The sequence below is a fragment of the Pipistrellus kuhlii genome, unplaced genomic scaffold, assembly GCF_014108245.1.
Source record: "Pipistrellus kuhlii isolate mPipKuh1 unplaced genomic scaffold, mPipKuh1.p scaffold_m20_p_9, whole genome shotgun sequence".
Lineage (NCBI taxonomy): Eukaryota > Metazoa > Chordata > Mammalia > Chiroptera > Vespertilionidae > Pipistrellus > Pipistrellus kuhlii.
Genome location: NW_023425595.1, coordinates 19,785,180 through 19,802,590, shown reverse-complemented (window position 1 = coordinate 19,802,590; position 17,411 = coordinate 19,785,180). Strand labels below are relative to the sequence as shown.

At 46.9% G+C, this 17,411-nt stretch overlaps 1 protein-coding gene across 1 annotated transcript in view; it reads left to right on the top strand.

Moving 5' to 3' along the window:
• SLC6A5 (solute carrier family 6 member 5) overlaps window positions 1-16,065 on the top strand; it is a 41,560-nt gene extending 25,495 nt beyond the window's left edge. The window contains exons 9-15 of the mRNA XM_036427933.2: window positions 228-352; window positions 4,277-4,389; window positions 5,132-5,263; window positions 6,166-6,265; window positions 7,635-7,735; window positions 11,832-11,999; window positions 14,452-16,065. Of these exons, the coding sequence (XP_036283826.2) occupies window positions 228-352; window positions 4,277-4,389; window positions 5,132-5,263; window positions 6,166-6,265; window positions 7,635-7,735; window positions 11,832-11,999; window positions 14,452-14,607 (895 nt within the window). The 3' untranslated portion in view covers window positions 14,608-16,065. The remainder of the gene's footprint in view (window positions 1-227; window positions 353-4,276; window positions 4,390-5,131; window positions 5,264-6,165; window positions 6,266-7,634; window positions 7,736-11,831; window positions 12,000-14,451) is intronic.
• The last annotated feature ends 1,346 nt before the right edge of the window (window positions 16,066-17,411 follow it).

Genomic DNA, 17,411 nt, shown 5'->3' with positions numbered 1-17,411 from the left:
GGAGATCTGTTTGCGCCTTTGGTGCTTATAAATTCAGCCCAAGGGAGTCTGTGGTCAGGACTGGTTGTACCTGTCCTTGTGAATAAAGAAAACAAGGCCAGCCTGCAGCAAATGCATGTATGGAAATAGCATGTACACACAGACACGTGTTCACACGTTGTGTCCTCCCCCTTGCCTCTTCCTGCCCACCAGGCACACCTAACCACCAACTCTCATCTCTTCTCCAGGGACACTCTAATTGTCACCTGCACCAACAGTGCCACGAGCATCTTTGCCGGCTTCGTCATCTTCTCAGTCATTGGCTTCATGGCTAATGAGCGCAAGGTCAACATTGAGAACGTGGCGGACCAAGGTACAGTGTCGCTGTCAGCCACTGTTGCAGGGCAGGTTCCGAGCTCGCCTCAGGAGACCTAAGTTATGCTCTGCTAGGAAGTTGGCCTCTGGAACAGGACAGGGGTTGGGCACCTGGGTTCCCCTTTGCGGAGGGACAGAGATATATCCCCAGTAGAAGCTCACACAGGGTCAGGGCTAGCTGGGTTCTAGCCAGAGGGGTCGCTATAAAAGCCGCTGCCTTGCTCCCCTCTCCTCTGCTCCATTTTTCCTTTTCCCTCTGACCTCAGCTCCAGCCTAAGTAAGTTTCCCCTGTTGCCCCTGATGGGTGTGGGTCGAGGAGTCATTAGGGAAGCCAGCGGGGCAGAGGTGCACACAGGTGGCTGCAGGATGTGTCCCTTGCAGAGGACGCCAGGACTGAGTGCTAACGCCTCACAAGAGCATTGCCTTCAGAGCAGCCTTTTCCTGACGAAGCACTTTCCTGATTGTTGGGTTACATGTGCTCTCAGGGCTTTCTGCTTAGTCAGCAGGACAGACCTGCAGTTTTCCCCAGTGGGGGGAGGACAGGTTGGCTGCTGGTGGTGGGAGGGACGTAGAATAAACGTTGACTCTCCACCCAAGCCATCCTCTGTTCGTGGCTAACATTGGTGTGGCACTTCTGAGTTTGCAGAGAGCTTATATTTTTATCTTGTTTAATTCATATTCCTAGCACAGCATTTTGTAGAGAGAGTGAGTGTGTTTAAAAAAATTTTTTTTTTAACTCTTGATTTCCACCCAGGCTTGTTCTTCAAAGAATTTGGGTGTTTGGAGATTAAGGTTTTTGGGATTAAGGGACTTCATTGTGGCTATTGCTTATCATTATGACAATTCTCTCATCAGATCTTTAGGGGATGCCTCAGGGTGGGGCCATGCCAGGGGCTATATGTGGCCCTAGATCAGTGGTCGGCAAACTCATTAGTCCACAGAGCCAAATAGCAACATTACAACGATTGAAATTTCTTTTGAGAGCCAAATTTTTTAAACTTAAACTTCTTTTAACACCACTTCTTCAAAATAGACTCACCCAGGCCATGGTATTTTGTGGAAGAGCCACACTCAAGTGGCCAAAGAGTTGCATGTGGCTCACGAGCCGCAGTTTGCCAACTATGGCCCTACATAATCCAGAGCAGCTTCGCCGTGCACTTACCTTTCTTCAAGGAGCTCACTGCAGTTCTCAGCCAGTGGCTCAGGTGCCAGCACTAGAGAACTGGAAGTGTCACCTTCTTGGTGGGCTGCCCGTCTTTTCTGGCTCCCCAAGGGTAATTAGTGCTTCCGTGCCGAAACCAGTTTGGCTCAGTGGTAGAGCGTCGGTCTGTGGACTGAAAGGTCCCAAGTTCGATTCCGGTCAGGTCAGGGGCATGTACGTTGGTTGCAGGCATATCCCCGGTAGGGGGTGTGTGAGAGGCAGCTGGTCGGTGTTTCTCTCTCATCGATGTTTTTGGCTCTCTATCTCTCTCCCTTCATCTCTGTAAAAAATCAATAAAAATATATTAAAAAAAATAATTAGTGCCTCCGTGGCGCTGATGGTGCACTGCGGGCCTCAAAGAGTTAAAGAGGTGGCCTGCTTCAGGGGGTAATTTTCTCTCCCTGGAAAGCAGGTGGGCGGTTTCTGCAGCAGTGCCCTGGGTCGGAGCTGAGCCAGGCCTCTCCCTGGGGAAAACCTGCAGCTCCCTGGAGAATACGGGAGGGCGAGAGAGGCGGAGAGGGCTCTGACTTCAGGGGTGCCTGTGCCACCCCCACTGTCCTCATTCCCTCTCAGCAGAGGACCCTCCCTGCCCCACTCCCTGGCAGACCTGATGTGTTTTGTTATTTTTGTGACATTATCGTGTTCATTGTGACCAACATTTGAGTTCTTTTCTGCCCCAGGAAAGGAATTTGGGGGTACGTGTTGCTAAAACCCAAATGGATCTCATATGGGGAATCTCCACTGTGGTTCATACAATCCATCTTTTGAGAAAAAAACAAAACAAAACGAAAACAAAACCTGAACTTTACAAAGTTCCTCTTGGAGGAACAGAGTTTGCTGAAAATGATGCTTCCCTTGTACCACAGGGAGGCTGCCGAGAAGGCAGAAGGCCGCACAAGAAATCATTCTAACCCTGAAAGAACAGTAATCCCCAGGGGCTGGATCTTGCCACAGCCATCAGCCCCTGTCCTCCACCATGGCCATCCCGAGACCCTTTGCCCACTTTATGGGCCCAGCTGTCGCCGAGCGCTGCTGCTTCCTCCGTGTTTGCCATTGGAGACCTATTTGGAGCCAAAGTGTAATACAGCCTTTTCCTTTATGGTTCACACAGGGAGCCTTCCGAGGCTGGCTCAGCTGTGTGTTCAATAAACGCATAAAGCGGGGTATCTGAGGCCTTCGGGGCCTTATGCTTTAAATACCCCAATGCCCTCAGCATCGTTTGGAACAAACAACCCGATAAATACCAGTTTAAAAGTGCTGTTAGGCTCGAGTTGTAAAAACTCCAGGTGCTGTGATTTCCAGTTTTTAGACGTGTTTTACCTCGGCATTGTCTCTGCCTATTATCATTGAGTTTTCTTTTTCTAAAATTTCTCTATCGATTACGGTGTTACATATGTGTCTTTATTCCCCCATTACCCCTCCAATCCCCCCGTCATGCCCTCACCCCCTGTTGTTGGTGTCCATTGGTTAGGCTTAAATTCACAGCTGCTGATCGTTAGCCATCCTGGGTCAGAGTAATCCTCCCAGCCAGGCTGTGAGGCAGATAGGAGCCCTGGCAGGGCTTTATGATGGCAGAGAAAACGGCAGCTCAGAGTCCTCCACCAACACTTGTGGTATCCTTGGAAAAACCTGAATCAGAAATGCTGATTTCCAAGTTCATTGTTCACTGGTAATGGAAGCTAACATTCTGCAAGTGAGGCACTGGTCTCTGTGCTTTGCCTGCATTTTCTCATCGGTTCCCCTGTGAGGTATTGTTGTTATTCCCATTGCCCAGATGGGCAAAACTGAGGCTCAATAAAAATGGAATTACTTGTCTAGGGTTGCACAGCTGGTAAGTCATGGAGTATGTATTTGGACCCAGATCTGCCTGACCATTAGAACCCAAACTTTCTTAACCCTTACACTGGGCTTCACCACCCTCTTTCCCCCGTGGACTGACATACCCCCATCATTCCCAAGTCTTTGTAGGGCAAGATCCAAACTGTGTTAGATGGATTTATGTTTTATGTAAATGGCTTCTCCTGAAATGAAGCCATTCTGGGTATGTTTTAGCCTTTAGAACAGGGCTCTCAACCTCAGCCCTATTAGCATTTGGGCTGGATAATTCTTTCTTGTGGGGACTGCCCCATGAAGTGAAGGATGCTTCACAGCATCCCCGGCCTCAACCCACTAATGCCAGTGATCATCTTCCAGCATCCCCATTGTGAAATTAAAAAATGTCTCCAGCTGTTGCCAAATGTCCCCCTCGGGGCAAAATCACCTCTTGTTGAGAACCACTGTTCTAGGGCAGTGGTTGGCAAACTCATTAGTCCACAGAGCCAAATATCAACAGTACAACGATTGAAATTTCTTTTAAGAGCTAATTTTTTTAAACTTAAACTTCTAATGCCACTGCTTCAAAATAGACTCACCCAGGCCGTGGTATTTTGTGGAAGAGCCACACTCAAGGGGCCAAAGAGCTGCATGTGGCTTGTGAATTATAGTATGTCAACCATAATTCACCTGGTTCTTCCCCTCAAGGAGCTTAAGATCTAATGGGGAAATGGGTAGAAATAAGTAAAGAAAACCAACCAACCAAACAAGCAAAAAAAAAAAACAAAAAACAAAAAAAACAATGGGAGCTGTAAATAAGTAACAATTCAGGATTTCCATGGAGAGAAGGCACAGTGGGCTTCCAGGAAGAGGGGGCCTGTCTGCAATCATTTGTCTTGTTCTTTCCAGGGCCAGGCATTGCATTTGTGGTTTACCCGGAAGCCTTAACCAGGCTGCCCCTCTCTCCGTTCTGGGCCATCATCTTTTTCCTGATGCTCCTCACTCTTGGACTTGACACCATGGTGAGCCCTCTCCCGTTCCATCCCTGCCCCAGGGTCCTTCCGAAGACGCCCTTCTCCTGGGTCCTGCATCCTGCCTGCAGTGGGGGATGGGCTTAGTGGCATTTTTCTCTCAAGCTGTGAAGAGATGGTGAATTACCTGTCCAGGACTCAGGATAACCTTGCATTTGTGGGGGACTCGTGAGATGGTGCCAGAGAGTGGCCCTCTCTTCCTTTATTCCTCGCTCCACTTTCTGCGCATGATTTAGCCAACGCCTTTACCACTTTGGTGTCATTTTGCCAAAGCAAATTCTGAGGGGCAGGATAAGGGAGAATAATATCAAGTCGCTTTTAGCGGAATTGCTCTGGGTCTGAGGCTACTACCCATCATGCTGACAGGCGCTCAGAGGTTAGGAGGTGGGTGCAAAGAGGGTTTTTCCTCAAGCAGAAGATCAAATGCAGGTAAACCGGAGGAGGATTTACATCTCATGAATACAAAGTGCAGCTTCAGCTACCCTGACGGGTGAGTATGAATGCAGGCTCTGCGGGGCTGGAGGTAATGTCTAGAGCTCACATCATGCTTGCATTCCCTCGTGGCCTTGTGGACTGGGCCCAGCACGGCCTTTCAGGGCCTTCAAGGGAAGGCAGTCCTAAAAGCCAAACCCAGTACAGGTACCATGTTCCCTGTGGGAAGCACAGAGGGCTTTCTGGAGCCTTTGGGATGGCGTGGTCTATCTCAGACGCCCTTTTCCTGGCACCATTGCAGTTTGCCACCATCGAGACCATAGTGACCTCCATCTCGGACGAGTTCCCCAAGTACCTGCGCACCCACAAGCCGGTCTTCACTCTGGGCTGCTGCATTTGCTTCTTCATCATGGGCTTCCCGATGATCACTCAGGTAACGGGGGTGGGGACCCAGTGGCTGTCTGTCCTTTCACCCTTAGCGCTCAGATCTCATAATGGTAGCTAAGTCACTGGTGTTGCTGTGCATATGGCCCCCAAGCCATTGGGGACTCTGACCACAGAGGGAAATATGTCACCTTGGCTACTCATGGCACTTGTTACATCTTCCATAATTGAGATGTAGCCTTCCTGAGCCAATGAGGCAGGTGTGTCCTACTTTAAGAAAACCCAAATTTACTGACCAGAGAAATGTCCGGTTGCTTACTCCTCATACACAAGTGTCTCTACAGCCGCTTGAGGTCATTCTAGTCCGAGGGCCTCTGGACACGGAGTGTTAGCTCACTCAGTGGACGTGTTGCTTTTGCTCTCTGTGTAACCTTGAGTGGGTCACCACTTCGGGCCTCAGTTCTTTCATCTGTAAAATGATGGCTTGGAAAGAGATGATCTTTCAGCCTCATGGATTGTAGAGAGACTTACAGAGTGAGGCCACGATGCAGGGGGATGCAGGAGAAATGCCTGAAGGCGCCCCAAGGTTATATGAAGGTCAACCAAATGCAGGTGTATGGGTAGAAATGTTCATCGATTGCTTAAAGCAAAAACAAACCGACCCGACTGCTGTCACATGCACATCTTCAGATGCTGATCTTGACCTTCTTAGAGTAAGATGTTAGGCCCCTTTCTGTGCTTTTTCTGTTGATGGGCTTCAAGTCTCTGGGGGTGGGTGGTGGGTGGTGTTGCTTTGCCAACATGGCAAGGCCTCCAGCTTGCATGCTGGATCAGCTTTAGGGAGGGGAGATCCTTTGACTCCTGTTTGCACCTGACTCTCCTCTCCTGTTAGAAATGAGACAGAGCCTTGAGCCAGGCCCATTGATCTCAACTGTTTCTCTTTCCTGCTAGGGTGGGATTTACATGTTTCAGCTGGTGGACACATACGCTGCCTCCTATGCCCTCGTCATCATTGCCATTTTTGAGCTCGTGGGGATCTCCTATGTGTACGGTAAGGGAACCATCCTGCCTGCTGCTGTGGTAGAGCTGAGTGTAGATACACAGGTTTCCATATTTAGTAAGACAGCGAAAGGGCTTGCTTGCTGCTACCTAAGAGGTGCAACAGAGCAGCACTTTATTCCAAGCTTGTCTTGGGACCTCTGTGGGGCAGAGTTAATAAAGAAACAGCTTTAACTTCTACTCCGTTAGTTCTCACCCCTTCCGTATGCCCAGAGGATCTAGCCCAGTGGTTCCCAACCTTTTTTTGGTCATGCCCACCTAAGCTTCTCTAAAATCCTGATGCTCCCCCACCCATGGCATATAATTCTTATTTAAAAAGTGAACTATTCATGTGGAGGAATCCTAAAAGGCCTGTAACTTGCTCTTATCAAGCTTCCAAAGAACATGGCATCAATGAAAGAAAAAAATAAAAAAATGAAAGGAGTACTGAGGAAGAAATTTAAAAAATAACAATAATAATATGAAGTGATATAAAAAATAGCAAATAAAGTTTCAAAACATAGAGAACTGAAATGCATAAGTATGTCACTATATATATATATATATATATATATATATATATATGAGGCCCCTAGAATCATAAGAATGATAAGATATGCAAAAATTCACTGTTAACACTTCATTCTCGAATTGCCCCCCTTAAAAACCAATTTTGCAAGAACTTGCTGGATTTGAAAACATCTCTCAATTGCCTTTTCTTTCAAGGAGTGTTATAGACACCTTTCTAAACCAAGAGTGTGTGGGGTTATGTGTGGCCACGAGACCAGGGTCGCCTCTGCATGTGGCTTTAGTTGATCAGTGATCAAGAAGCCACAGTCCCTTGAGTTTCAGCAATGTGGACAATGGCCACTGGGATTTACATGGGTCTTTGCCTGACGTTATCCTCTCACACAGAGCAAAGATAAACTGACTTGTGGAAGGTGTCCTTGGGAGGGTGGGGGACAAAAACAACCACCCATGTACAGGGGCTTTTACCCTGAATCCCAAGGCTTTCATCATACACTGCTTATTGGCCACGATCTTAGTTGGTTTGGCCAGAGTTGTTGCTAAGCACATAAGGCTACGCAGGTGACTATGCCAGGGTATGACAGTGCCGAGACACTTGGGCAGGACCTGAGCTTTGACAAGTCAGCGTGGGACGACATTTTTGCATATTACCATGGAAAGTATTTAATATCTTCTTAAATGTCCATTTTTCCTAATCATCCTGGCACTGAGTCATTTGTCTGATAATTTCCTACATAATAGGGGTCATGTTGACACTAGGCTGGGGCTGTCTCTGGCCAAGGGCACCTGAGGGAGGGGCTCTAGCGCTTCCTGCCACCACACCTCACGCTCCGCCTCCACTTGTCTGTTCACAGGCTTGCAGAGATTCTGCGAAGACATAGAGATGATGATCGGATTCCAGCCAAACATTTTCTGGAAAGTCTGCTGGGCGTTTGTGACTCCAACCATCTTAACCGTAAGGACTGCATGCTGGATGGTACAGATGGGACCTTGTAGGTGGTGCTTTGTTCTTGAACAAGGACAATGCCGACATAAGAGCCTGAGAAGCCGGTGGGATGGGCATTAATTGTCTTGCCTTTCAGATGAGGAAAAGAGGGGAACAACTTGCTTAAAGGTGCTTGGCCAGCTGGGTGCAGAGCTGGATTCATGCACAGTTTGGGGCATCCTTATGGAGTATGTCCATGGTAGCAGTCTGCCTCGTGTACTGGTAACAGCCACGGTCCTCACAGCTAAGGCCCAGGCTCTGTTCAAGGTGCTTTGTATGTTTCCCCTCAGCGCTCCCATGGCAGCTCTGTGGGGTAGGCATTTTAATCCTCTCCATTTTACAGGCAAGGAAGCTGATGCCCAGAAATGTTGTGACTTGCCTGGCATTGCACACCCAATAATCAGCAACAGTCTGGGTGCGAATCCAGGCAGTCTGGCTGCAAAAAGCTTACTCCTAACCACTACTCAGTACAGACACTCAGTTGTTTTTTTTTATTGCTCTGAGAACTATTTTGTCTTCCTCAAGTGTGGTGATGACATTTCAAGATCATCTGACATTCATCTTAAAGATCAGAGCTCTTCATGTATCAGTAAATCTGCAAAGGGACTTATGTGCGCATCCCATCACCTCTTTCACCAAGCCATAGGCTGCAGGCTTTGCCTCCATCTACTCTCCAAGCACAGTAACTGATGGAGACCTTGCATTTCCTCCTTCCCGTCCCTAGCCTGAGGCACGTGGGTGTCTTCATCAAGGTGGCAGGAAGCCAGTTGTAGTTCCGCCTATACCCAGCAGGTGGCAGTAGAAACCAGATTAAGACCCTTCTTTTACTCCAAAGTACCAACCTCTCTCAGGAAAACAAGCCAGGATGGAAGTAAAATAGTAAAGAAAATATGTTTTCCCTTTTTAAAAATAATGTCACAGTTTTAATCAAAACACATCAACTTCCTGTCAAGAAGACAGAAGTTTACAATGAAAAAATATTTAGTATTTATCTCCCTTTGCAAGCACGGACACAGGTAGCATTCTGGGGCCCCATCTGTACTCACATTTTAGAGGCTGTTATCTGCCTGAAAAGTCCCACTAGACTTGGGCATGCAAGTTGAAAAGAAGTAAGATAGAATTTCCAGTCTCTTGAATTCAGGACCGAAATGTGTATGAAGAACTCGGACTTACCTAATTGGTGGGAGGAAAAAGCAATACTCTCCTGCCTCTGGCATTTTCCTCTCTGTTGGAGAGTGTCAAAGAATTTGATTATTTTCTGTGGAAACCTAACATCCTAACAGTCAGCATGCTACCTGTGGAGGTCAATGAGAGGCAGGCACTGCACGAACACCATCTCTGAAGTTCCTGACCACCCCGCTCAGGGGTGATTCTTTCTCTGTGGCACCTGGTGCACTGAGGCATGGAGAGGTGAAGGTGCTTGTCCAAGGCCCCCGTGCTTTCAGGTGGCAGAGCCAAGCATTGAATCCAGTGCTGTCTAGGCCACACTGGTAAATTCTAAACACCCAGTGCTTTTCAGATTTTTAATTCCAGTTTGGGATTAAAAACATCTTTTTGTGTGTGTGTGAGCAGACTGTTAGGGAAAAGGAATTCTAGGAACTTGCTATGTTTTTTGAGAAAGTCCCTTAACTATGCTGTGCTTTACTTGATTTCCACTATAAGAATCCTGTCAGAGACCTGTGGAGAGGTCCCAGAAAATATCCCGAACCAGAGTTCCCTTCTGGGGAAGGACAGGCAAGCAGAAGTGGTCAATGCCATCATCATCACCAACCACGGGCCCTCTGCTGGCCGACTCGGGGTGATACCAGAAAAGCTCAGGGCAGGCCCGACTCAGTGGCTATAATACATTACCATCTCTTAGGTAGTGTTTTATCAAAGTTGATTGGACCCAGGGGAGTGTGTTGCTAATACGTTTGGTATGATGTTTGTCCAACTGGAAATGGGTGTCGAAGAACCAACCCTAACACTTCTTACATTTTGCCCTTCTATAAAATGGATACTTGTGGTGTGCTGGGACAAGCTAAGATTATGGGTTTAAATTACTTCAAAACTCCTGAAATAAAATGGATCATTTTTATACATGCCTTCCTGGATTTATAGGGCGATAAATACTTCCCATGAAATCATTGTATACATAGTCAGATCACGCCACTGAATTATGTGCACACATAAGTGGATGTATTGCTGTTTATATAGTAAATGAAATGGAGCAACTTACCATAAATACATTAGGCCGCACTTCCAATAGATGGGTTAATAAAGCTTATAACTCTAGGGGCAAATGTTTAAAAGGGGGCCTAGAGTACAGCATCTCTTTCCATAAAGCAGTGTTTTTCAGTACTTGTCTTCAGGCTCATGTTGCTTCAAACAAATATATTGAGTTATTATTGCATTGAAATACTCGCTCGCCCTAGCAGCCAGGGCTTTGCAGCAATAATATACATGCCTCACATTTGTGCAGAGATTCACACTATCCCCCAAACACTTCCATATGTTTTTATTTCCTGACATAATTTGCTCCAATCATTTTGGGACTGTTATGTTACTGCTTAAGATAGGAGAAAGGTGGGGAGGAAGGACGAACTTAGTCACCATAATGTATGTGACTCCAGGCTGATTCAGGACGAATCCAGGGAATAACACGCTTTTCTCAGGGCAGTGTCCCCAGAGGCATGGCCAGAGCAGCTGGGGCCCCTGTTCTGTCTTTTTTGTGCTTCCTTTTTCAGCACACGTCTCCATTTGCTCCTATTCAGCAGCACTAACCAGTCTGCAGAGGGTTCTCCCTGGCATTGCCAGTTGAAGCATGCAGTGGTAGGAGATAGTGGGCAGAAAAGAGATCAGGACCACTCTTAAAACAACGGGGAACTCTAGAGTAAATACCAGGCTATCTTTCCCAGAGAACCCCCATGCTGCAGGCAGGGTGTGAAATATGTCCGTTTTAATAGCAGGTCCCTCAGTTCATTAGTGGGAGAACTGAGATTAGCCTCTTGATCTCCTGGCTCTCAGCCCACCATTCAGTGACGAGTCCCCTTCACCTTGAGCCAGTCAAAAGGGAGGCTGTGCATCCATTCTCTGCCCACAGCTCATCACTGGGCCAGGCTTCTGGCTCAGGCACCACGTGGGGACCACTCAGGGCCTCAGCCAGCTTTATAGCCAGCTCCCGGATGCAGGCATGGCCCCGTCAATAAGAAGAAGTAGTGATTCAATTCACGTTTTAAAAATTAAAATACAGTCCTACCAGTGTGACTTGGTTGGGGCATCATTACATAGACCAGTGTTTCCCAAACTTTTGACATATGTGTACCCCTTCTATAATTTTTGTAACGCTGAGTACTCCTCGTACTCATGAGAACGTAGAATTAAGTGCAGCTAAGCACAGTGCAGTGCATATCCCCACCAAACTTTGGTGCAACGCATACCCCCACCAAACTCTTCCCGTGCCCCTGGGTGTACGCATACCACACTTTGGCAAACACTGCCATACACCAAAGGGTGGCAGGTTTGATTCTGGGTCAGGACACATACCCAGGTTGCAGGTTTAATTGTGTATTGGATCCCTGCTCAGGGCACCTGTGGAGGCAACCAATTAATGTTTCTCTTTCTCTTGCTCTCTTGTAAATATAAAATTGTTAAAAAAATAAAATATACAAACCTTAAAGGTTTATTTCTTGTAACAGAAGCTGATGACCCATCATAGGAAGTATAGACAACCCCTTAAAAACACCCCCAGCCCCTCCCACCTCAACCCACCAGCCACTGTGCTGTATGTATGTCCTCAGGACTTGTCTTCTCAGCCTGTCTGTGCCCACACCTGCAGTGCAATGCTCCAGTCCTACGAGAGGCCAAAGCCAGGATCAGTAGCTAGGTGTGTCCTTGTCACTTCTCTGAGACTCAGTTTCTTCATTTGGAAAATGGATTACTGACACCTCCCTTTCAGGGTTGTTATGGGTATAAAATGACTTCATAGATAGATAAGCATCCAGCTCAGAGCAGGGGTTTGACATGTGGCTGTGGGATGAACAGATACCTCACCACCCTGATGCCTGTGTTTCTCTTTTCCTTCTAGTTTATCCTCTGCTTCAGCTTTTACCAGTGGGAGCCCATGACCTACGGCTCTTATCGCTACCCTAACTGGTCCATGGTGCTCGGATGGCTGATGCTAGCCTGTTCCGTTATCTGGATCCCCATTATGTTTGTGATAAAAATGCACCTGGCTCCTGGCCGGTTTATTGAGGTGAGTCTGTCCGCTGCTCTCCCCTGGCGCCCCCTCTCAGGGGAGAAGCCCTGAGAGCCCTGGGCATTAGAAACAAGAGATTCGCAAACCGATTCTAGAGGGAGACTTGGAGATTAAGTGATTACAGTTGCCAACATTTCTATTAAACCCGTTTTTATTATGTATTGTTCCTCTAATGGAGGCGCTGAGCCAATCCGCAGGCGGAGCTGTTGTTACGCTATCGCTCAGCGCAGTGACAGCTGAGGGGAATGAGTGATGGAGGTGCCTCCTGCCCTCTCACCGTGGTTTAAAGCCCAGTGCTTGGCTTTTACCACACACCAGATTCCCCCTTGCCAGTGCCCCCCTCTGTCCAAGGCTCCTCCCTCCAAGCATCTGTTACCATCAAATTAACACTCACTGCCCTTCCGTTGTGCCTGGGTTAGGAATGGCCAGGGTCCAGGCTGGCTAAAGTGTTACCATCCTAACAAGCGGCCCAGAGCATGGCTGGCAGAGATGAGACCTGTCTTTCTTTGACAGTGAATCCCATGCTAGACCTACTTCTTAATTACAATGCAAAAAAAAAAAATAAAAAAAATAAAAAAAATCCCCACACGCTCACTCCCCAGTGGAAGGGAAGGGGGCTGACACCACTTGTTGGGCCACCAGTAAAGTGTGGCCCACCAGGCTCCTGTTGTTTACGACAAGTTGCTTGCTCAGATGTGCTGGGAATAGGGCAGCTCTGACTCCGTCTTGGAGATCCAGAGGCCTGGCATTTTGGACCAGACCTGTGCTCCTCAGGGTTTGGCCCGGGGACCAGCTCGTTGGAGATGCAGAAGATCAGACTCCAGCGTGGCTCCACTGACCCAGAGCCCTGGGGAAGTGGGACCCTGGAGTCTACAGTTTAACAAGCTCCCCAGGTGATTCTAATTCATACCCACAGGTGAGGGGCATTGGATTAGACCAGTGGTCGGCAAACTCATTAGTCAGCAGAGCCAAATATCAACAGTACAACGACTGCAATTTCTTTTGAGAGCCAAATTTTTAAAACTTAAACTTCTTCTAAAGCCACCTCTTCAAAATAGACTTGCCCAGGCAGGATGTGGTATGTTGTGGAAGAGCCACACTCAAGGGGCCAAAGAGCTGCACGTGGCTCACGAGCAGCAGTTTGCCGACCAGGGAGTTAGCGTTAGACCAAGAGGCAGAAACACCTGCAGACAGAGGGCAGTGCCAAGTAGCTGTCGAGGCTTTGCTCTGGGTCGGCCAGGCTGAGAAGAGAGAGCGGAGGCTGCGGAGGGGAGAAGCCAGAAGGGAATAAAGCCTGTGAGTAAACAGGTGTCCATGTGCCGAGAAGGAGCCTTGGTTTTCACTGGACTAAAGGAGGAGGTAGAGTGGGTGAAGGGAGGGGTCAGAGTCTTCCTACTCAGGCAGATCCCCGGTTTCCGTCCTCAGGAAATGGTATTCGCTGTTGCCTGAGGTTATTACTAAGACACCCCTCCCCCCCCCAGGAAGCTTGCTGGTTCCCTGATGAACCTCCCACCACTGATGCAGAACTCTCTTCCCCCCCACTCCCCGAACAGAACATGGTGGAGTGCTACTATTTTGTGTCAGACTGAAATTATCTGAACTGAAGAGTTGGCTATATAAATTTACTATGGTTGATTTGGGACACAGAGGTTGCAAATGAATAATTAAGGAGAGATTAAATGAACAGCTGTAAGAGGCAGCTTCACTTTAATAGTTAATAAACATATAATTGTTTCCCCCTTATGTAGGGAGAAATATGTTTTCTTTCCTCTTTCTAAAATACGTTTCCGTGAGATTACGTTTTCAGTGAGAAGTTCGGTTGAAGGACTAGAGAGACCCCATTATTTGCAGCTTGCCTGCCAGCACCCAACCCTGCTGAACCAAGTCAGAAGCATATATTTTTGTCAACAGATAATTAAAATCTCTGCTCACTCTTGGCAATGTATCTTTGAGGTCGGGATATTTTTTCCCCGGCCATTTATATACTTTTGGGAAATATGCTAAACAAAATCCAATTATTTTGATGTAGCAACCCACTGTTGGAACTAAAGAGCAAAGTAATAGAGCACATGTGTCCTTTGCAAATTGCGTTTGGCACTGTCGGGAGAAGTATGCGGGTTCTGTTCATTTGGAGAGAGAGAAAAAAACGTGTAATTAAAATCTGGGTCCTTTTCCATCTATTAATCTTGTGCAAGGCAAATCCTGAGCAATTGTAATATTGCTTGCAGGGTGATGTAAATAACTTCAAGTGAGCCAAACGACTTCTCCTCTTTAATGAGTCCATGGCTTGGTTAATTGATTTCCACCTGCTTCTTCTGGGGGTGAGGGGGAACTTTTGGATCAAGGGGCACCTGGAAAATGTGACTGCACAGTTTGAGGTGTGGGTTGGTACCTTGGGGAAGGAGGGGCAATACTTCTGTGACCCTGTGTGTCTTTGGCTTCTTTGCAGAGGCTAAAGCTGGTGTGTTCGCCGCAGCCGGACTGGGGCCCATTCTTAGCTAAGCACCGTGGGGAGCGTTACAAGAACATGATCGACCCCTTGGGAACCTCCTCCCTGGGATTCAAGATGCCTGTGAAGGACTTGGAACTGGGCACCCAGTGCTAGTCTGATGGCATGAGATGGCCCAGACTTGGTCCTGTTTTCCCTCTCTGCCTCCCCCTACTGGTTTCCCCAGGTTCCTTCCCATTTTTCTGCTTCTTTCTCTCCACTTCTTGGTTCGTATCTGTGCATGAGAGTGGTTCCGTAGGACCTAGTGTCGCATGCTGTAGTGAAGAGCTAGACGGACCTCCTCAAGTGCTGTTCACCTGTGTCCATGGTGTCTGTTGGCAGTAGGGTTGGTCCAAAGAGCACGCGCTTTACCCCACAGGAGCGGACCAGCTAGGTGAGCGCTTTCTGGTGATGTCACAAGGAGGAATGTACGATCTGGCCAACAGAAAAATATACATTGTGTGTTATCCGTGGTGCCCGTAAGGCATCTACCGAATGGCAGAATCACAGGACCGTTAACTCAGACTTTTGGGTGTTGTAGGGCTGAGCTGAGCAGTATAGAGCTTTCATTCGGACACAGAAAGACCAGGGCATGGTACACTTGGAGTATCAGCTATGTTCAGAACATGCTTTAGAGCGAGACAAGGCCAGTGGGTTTAGGCACCATCACGGTGGTTAAATTCCTATTTTGATTCACAATTGGGGATGTTTCCTTCTTGTGGAACAACTGTCTTGAGTGCGAGGACGCAGACACTTCACTCTGCACAAGAACCTCAACAAAGAGTTGGTTCCCTTCCCGCTGATGTCTTTAAAAAAACACACCCCAATTTGTGAATTCTTTAGTCATATCCTCATCCCTCCACAAGAAGCCATCCTATAATTTGTGCCTAATTTTGTACGTTCATAGTAGAGCTCCATTCCAGTTTCTACATGACATTTAACACCATGGTTCAATGTCATGGTCCAGTGTTTCTTCTTTTGTACATGTCCTTCTATAAGCTGCAGATACCTTGCCTCTCAGCCTCTGGGACAATGAGACTTAACCTGGTTTATCTACAATTTCTCTATATAAAAACAAACTCTTAAAAGACAGATAACTTCTCAATTTTTACTCTCAACTTTTTCACTCACAGTCAATTCCAATTGTAGTTACAGAGAAACCAAGGAAATGAAGAGTTTACTAGAAAACAACCATGATATTCACTGTGCTTTTAGGTCACAGTATTTACAGAAATTCCTGATAAATACAGTTTAGATAAGTAGTGAGTGAGCCAATTAAATATAGTGTTTGAGACTACATTTAGATTACTCAATCTTAAGAGTTCCCAATTCACAGTACTTATAACCACACTCTGATGAGAATGAATTGAGTGTCTGCAGAGGTTGGGGAAATTGTAACTTCATTAAGTTCTTGTATCCTGAACATGTGTAGATGAAACTTTTCAAATGTGATATGTGGTCACATAGAATGTGTACCCCTAGTGGTGTTTCCTTAAAAATATTTTGGGAATCCCTGTAGAAAAGGTGAATTTAGAATAGTGTGGCCTGGTTTCTGTTTCCTGTTTTCTGATGGTAAGAGCAGCTGGATTTTCCCCCCCCTTTTCCTTCCAACTTCCAAGTTTTACATATACTTTTCTTAAAGGCAAAAGGTTCTGAAATTAGCTGGAACAGTTACCTTGGAGCTGTGGTTTTACCCATTTCTATAGTTAAGTTCCACTTCAAAGCTCTCTTTGCCAGATGTGTCCAGTGTCTGAGCTACCCCCTGTCTTGGTGCACCTACCTTCCTGCAGACTTGGCTGGAACGCTGAGGGCGGGGAGATGCATGCAACCAGAGGGGTGTTTCCATGCTGTGTTAAAATGCACAGTCAGCTGGAAGAAAAAAATTTGAATAAAGGGAAAATGAATAGCGTTGCCGTAAACTACCACTTGAGAGTTTCCCTGAAAACTGAGGAGAAAGCCAAGTTTCCGAGAAAATACATTATTGGTTCGCTGTGCAGAATGTGGGGCGTTTTCCACCTATGAGATTATTTCCTAACACCAACCAATGCCAGAAATCGATTCTGAGTAAAAAAAAAAAAAAGCCATATGTTAAAAACAGTAACCCTGTAATATCCTTAAAGGAGAAAAACATGTATATTTCTTAACTATTGGTGTTGTGGCTACTTCTGCAAATATTTGTCTAGCATCTTAGTAACATAGTCCTTAGGGGTATGTGTTTGTCGTGTATCAATGTGTCCAAGCTGACCTTTGTTCCTTTTTCCTTCCTATTGATTTATTGCATGGAATCTGTGGTCAATGCAAATCAATGACCTCAAAGTCTTTGAAATTTTCCATGTGTTTTTAATATGTAAGGAATGTAATCAACGTGTATTCCAGTGAGCAGCACTTTAAGAAGACATTTCACACAGTGAGCGTTAAATGGAGACCAGACTTGGGGATGTCGCATTGGGGTTGAGTTTTCCTCTAAGATCTGTCCTGTTATCTACACGTGCCTCAGTGCTTCCTGACAACCTCCACCCGTCAGCATGGCTGTCCCATGCCTGAAACTGCGAACTTTCCTTCCTGTTTGTCCCCTTGGCCCTTGGCCATTGTCCTCTTCCCAGAGACTCGGGCACTCACTATTGCTTCACGTTCGCACGATGGCAAGATGGCAGCCAGGTTTGTGTTTGGGATACACTTCTTCATGGCAGATGGAGCGCATGAGGGCATGCGGTGTGGCAGGTTGTCTTATAAGGAAAGAAGTTCAGGGTCAATGAATGAGCAAAACTTCCAGGTTGGGAGCAAAGCTTTGGGTGACTTAATCCTGGCACTAAATTCTCCCCAAAGTGGCCCTAGGATGAGTGAAGGCGAAGCTTCCTAGCTTTCCCGGATTTTGCTTCAGTTGCACAGGAAGGCCGAGTAGTTTTGAATGGTGGTCTCTG